At 40.9% G+C, this 5,000-nt stretch overlaps 1 protein-coding gene across 1 annotated transcript in view; it reads left to right on the top strand.

Moving 5' to 3' along the window:
• The first annotated feature begins 114 nt into the window (after nucleotides 1-114).
• Nucleotides 115-5,000, top strand: part of LOC125043053 (homeobox protein SIX3-like) — a 36,127-nt gene continuing 31,241 nt past the window's right edge. The window contains exon 1 of the mRNA XM_047639008.1: nucleotides 115-770. Coding sequence (XP_047494964.1) covers nucleotides 115-770 — 656 coding nt within the window. The remainder of the gene's footprint in view (nucleotides 771-5,000) is intronic.

Raw genomic sequence — 5,000 nt, 5'->3', positions numbered from 1 at the left:
CGTACTCTGCTGCGCGTAGAGTATGGTTGCGGTAGCGACTGCTCAGTGATTGTGTCGGTGAACTGCAATATATCTTAAAGTGGTGAAACTCAAGTTAAGTGTGTGAGGGACACAATGGTGCTCGGACTTGCGGCGAATGTTAGTGCTTCCTCTGGCGGCAGCGTAGGTGGTTCGGGCGGGCCTGTGGTGCCCACGCCGCTGGTCGCGCTACCTTCCCTCTCCTTCACCGCCGCCCAAGTGGCCGCCGTCTGCGAGACTCTAGAGGAGAGCGGGGACATGGAGCGCCTGGGGCGGTTCCTGTGGTCGCTGCCGGTGGCACACCCGCACCTGCACGACTTAAACAAGCACGAGGCCGTGCTGCGCGCGCGCGCGCTCGTCGCCTTCCACGTGGGCAACTTCAGAGAGCTTTACGCCATCCTGGAGTCGCAGCGGTTCTCGAAGCCGTCGCACGCCCGCCTGCAGGCGCTGTGGCTGGAGGCGCACTACCAGGAGGCCGAGCGCCTGCGGGGCCGCCCTCTGGGCCCCGTCGACAAGTACCGCGTCCGCAAGAAGTTCCCCTTCCCGAGGACCATCTGGGACGGCGAGCAGAAGACGCACTGCTTCAAGGAGCGCACGAGATCCCTTCTGCGGGAGTGGTATCTGCAGGACCCTTACCCGAACCCGAGCAAAAAGCGGGAGCTGGCCTCCGCCACCGGCCTCACGCCCACGCAAGTCGGAAACTGGTTCAAGAATCGACGACAGCGCGACAGAGCCGCCGCCGCTAAAAATAGGTAAGATACACTTAACTTTAAAATATATCAAACAGTTCTTATATAATTTTATCTCCTCACCTTCACCTTTCCCCTTTATATTTTCTTCGTCGTCCTTCGTCTCCCTTTCTTTCTCTTCCCGTTCGACCTCGCACCTATTATCATCCTCTCTCCCTATCACCGCCATCTCCACTTTAGTCTAAGACGAAAGAGTTCAACTGGACGGAGTTGGCGGCGGGCGCGACGAAACGAGCCTTCGCGCGCCGCTGCCCTCCTCCTTGATTCATTCTTACAAACGCTTTCCCGGAAGAGGAAATAATTACATATATTTGGGGAGAATAATCATTTTAAACATAATTTATATAATGTAATTATAAGTATATATAAGATAAAAAGGTAACATAAAAGTGGAGAGAGTATCAACCGGACATCTTATATAGCGCTCACTTACGACGCCGTGTCAGCATTCCGGCGAGGTAAGCCACACCGCCATAAACATGATGACGAGGCCCTTCAGCGACGCCAGAACCCGACACCGGCGTTGAAGGGCGTCCCCCGCGCGTGTGGTGACACCCTGGACGCCGGCGGACGGTCCCGCGGACGCTGAGGTGCTTGGGGATCGTCCTGCGGCGGGGAGAAGTAAACATGAGACGCTCCTTTCATTCTCCTCTTTCTTTTTTTCTTTTTCTTTCATTCCTCTCTCTCTCTCTCTCTCTCTCTCTCTCTCTCTCTCTCTCTCTCTCTCTCTCTCTCTCTCTCTCTCTTATCCCCTTCCTCCTTAACACCCTGAATCAATAACGGCCCCCTCCCATCGCCTCTGAGATGACCCGGAAAATCGTCCTCATCAAAATCCCGAGTTAATAACGGGCGATGTACGATAATCCGCGGCTAATGCAGGTTAATGCCAGACTTAATGCGGGTTTAGCGACCGCCGTCCGGATGCGAGACACACGGAACGAGGACTCCGCCGCGTAAATTTCCGAAGCGCATTTAGCGGGCTGGTTATTTTAGAGGTAATTTGAGATTGTAGATCAGACAGGTCACGCGTCCGGCGCTCGATGTCACAAGGGAAGGGAAGGGAAAGGAAGAGAAGGGAAGATAAGGGAAGGAGGAAGAGGAGGAGGTAAAAGGGAGTGACCAACAACAACACGACCTGGATATATAGACTGCGAAATTACGGTCTTTTACCTAACGCGGACTTCATCGCCGCCACATAAATCAGGGTCGAAGTACGGCCGGTCGTAAAAGGCGCTAAAAGAGATGTTACTGCCCCTCTTTTTCTCCCGCTCGAAAATGGCTGTACCGACTTGTCATTAAATTCTCTTCACGTACGAAATCTCTGATTCTCTCAGCACAGAAAGGAAATATCTCCCCCCCCCCCCCCCGCCCCCTCCCACAGTAAAAAAGGAGAAAAATATTCCTTTATGATTACGCACCCATCCATTTTGCGCACTCTTCTCCCTTCTCTCGGCAGATACCTCTTGCAAAGTGGGAGATAAGTTCTTCCTTAAAATTGTTCAGTGGCTGAAGACTTACGAAAAATAACACATTATCGGATATTGCTCCCCCCGTCGCCTCGCTGATGAAAACAATAAGATTTTAACAAGCTCCCTCGCTCAATCTCTCGCTCTCGTTCGGCGTTTTTTTGCGGCTAAAGCAGAACAGGAATCATAAAGCATTATCGTGAACGAAGGGGCGTTTTCTCCGTCGACAGTTCGATGATTGCTGTTAATTTGTTATCAATTGGAGAATACGAGAGGAGAAGGAGAGGGAGAGAGAGGGAGAGGGAGAGGGAGAGGAGGGGAGAAGGAGGGAGAGTGGTGAGGAGAGAAGAAGAGAGAGAGGGAGAGGGAGAGGGAGAGGAGGGGAGAAGGAGGGAGAGTGGTGAGGAGAGAAGAAGAGAGAGAGAAAGAAATGACTCCTCTCTCCTCAACACGTCTTAGGAGTCGCACTTTCATCGTGGGATCGCGTGCCGAGAAAATTGGGCGTCCCCCCCCCCCCCTCCTCTCAACTCGCCAATTAATAAGGGTGCTGAGGGAATTATTATGAGCATTTTAAGAACGCGCGCAACAGCTCAACATGATTTGTTGCACTTCCTCACCTCCACCCTCCTCCTCCTCCTCCTCCTCCTCCTCCTCCTCCTCCTCCTCCTCCTCCTCTTCCTTCTCCTTCTCCTTCTCCTTCTCCTCCTTATCCTTCCCCTTCTTCTTCCTCTTCTTTTCTTTTTCTTCTTCTTCTTTTTCTTCTTCTCGTTCTCCTTCTCCTTCTTCTCTTTCTCCCTGCTTCCCCCCTCCTGCTCCTCTCCCTCCATCATCTCTTTCTCCTCTCTTCTTTTTCTCTCTCCCTTCCCCGTTTCACCCTCTCCCTCTTCTTCTTCCTCCTTCTCCCTCCCTCCCTCCCTCCCTCCCTCCCTCCCTCCCTGCTCTCCTTCCTTCCTCCCCCCCTTCCTTCTCTCTTCCTCCTACTCCCGCTTTATTTCCTTATCCTATTTCTCGAGCGAATTTCCCGCCCGATAGACAACAACATGAATAACGAGAAATTACCCGGCGATTTGCAGAACCCCGAGACTCATAGAAATATTATCTTGATTAATATCGTATCAATAGCCTTTCTTGTTGTTATTTTCACTAGTTTGCATTTGCATTTAAATCCGTTATTTTTGTCGTTCACAAATTCCTCGGTTTCATTTCATGATTATTTTTTTGTTTTGTTTTGTTATCTTAAGCGACAATATTGCTATGTTGATGTTTTCACCGTTTTTGGGGTTATTAATATTACTACTATTAGAATTATCGCTGTTGCTAATTTTGATTATTGCTACAAGTGTAATAGAATTAATATTTGCGCTGTTGTCATTATTATTATTATATTTTTTATCATTATTATTATTATTATTATTATTATTATTATTATTATTATTATTATCATTAGTGTTATCATTATAATTATTTATTTTGTTACTATTATTTTATTGTTAATATTATTGTTAGTATTATCTCAGTGATAATATAACAATGGTAGTAATAACGAAAATTATGATCAATGATAATGATATTGATAATAATAATGATAATGATTATTATATTAATAGAGATGGTAATATTAATAGCAATAACAGTAATGAAAATCATAATGAAAAGAATAATAATGGTAATGATGATAATAATAATGATAATCATAATAATAATAAAGATCATGATAATAATGATAATGGTAGTAACAATAAAGATAATAATAGTAAGTTATCATTTATCACTTATTAATTATTATTATCATTTATAATTGCTATTGTAATTTTTTCATATTATCATTATTGTTATTATTGTCTTATTATCACTATTATAATGACAGTAATAATAGTAATGATAATAATATTAATAATTATAATAATAATGATAATAATAATGATAATAATAATAATGATAATAGATATGATATTAATAATGATAATGGCAATAAGAAAGACAATGATAATGATAGTAATAACTACTACTACTGATAATGATAATAAAATAATTATTATAATAATGATAATAATAATAATAATAATAATAATAATAATAATAATAACAATAATAATAATAATAATAATAATGAAAATAATAATAATAATAATAATAATATTAATAATGATAATAATAATGGTAATCATAATAATGATAATTATTATTATCATAAATATAATAGTCTTATAATAATGATAATAATGAAAATAACTATGATAATATTATTAATGATAATAATAATAACAGCAGCGATTCTGATAATCATAATAATAATTATTATTGCTGTTATTATTATTATCATTATTATTATTAACATTTTCATTATCATTATTATTAGTATTGTTATTATCATCATTAGTAGTAGTAGTAATAGATTTATCATTATTATTAGTGCCAGTATTATTGCTGTTGTTATTATTATTGTTAGTGTTATTATTATTGTTAATGTTATGATGACGTCTGTTACTGCTACCGCTACTAATAGTAATATTATTATTATTATCATTATTATCATTATTATTATTATTATATATTTTTTTACTGTTGACATCATAAATAAATATCTTTACTTGTAATGTCATTATCACTTCGACTGATATTATTGCCATTTTTTCTATTACTATTAACCGTATTAAATAAACTTTTATTATATTTTTCTTACTTTTATTGTTGCTATTCAGTATCCTTTCCGTTTATTAGTGTTGTTGATACTATTGTTATTATTATTATTAAAATTAATTTATAA

This window comes from Penaeus chinensis, chromosome 33, assembly GCF_019202785.1.
Source record: "Penaeus chinensis breed Huanghai No. 1 chromosome 33, ASM1920278v2, whole genome shotgun sequence".
Classification (NCBI taxonomy): Eukaryota; Metazoa; Arthropoda; class Malacostraca; order Decapoda; family Penaeidae; genus Penaeus; species Penaeus chinensis.
The sequence above is the reverse complement of the archived record's forward strand: the minus strand, read 5'-3'. Positions and strand labels throughout refer to the sequence as shown.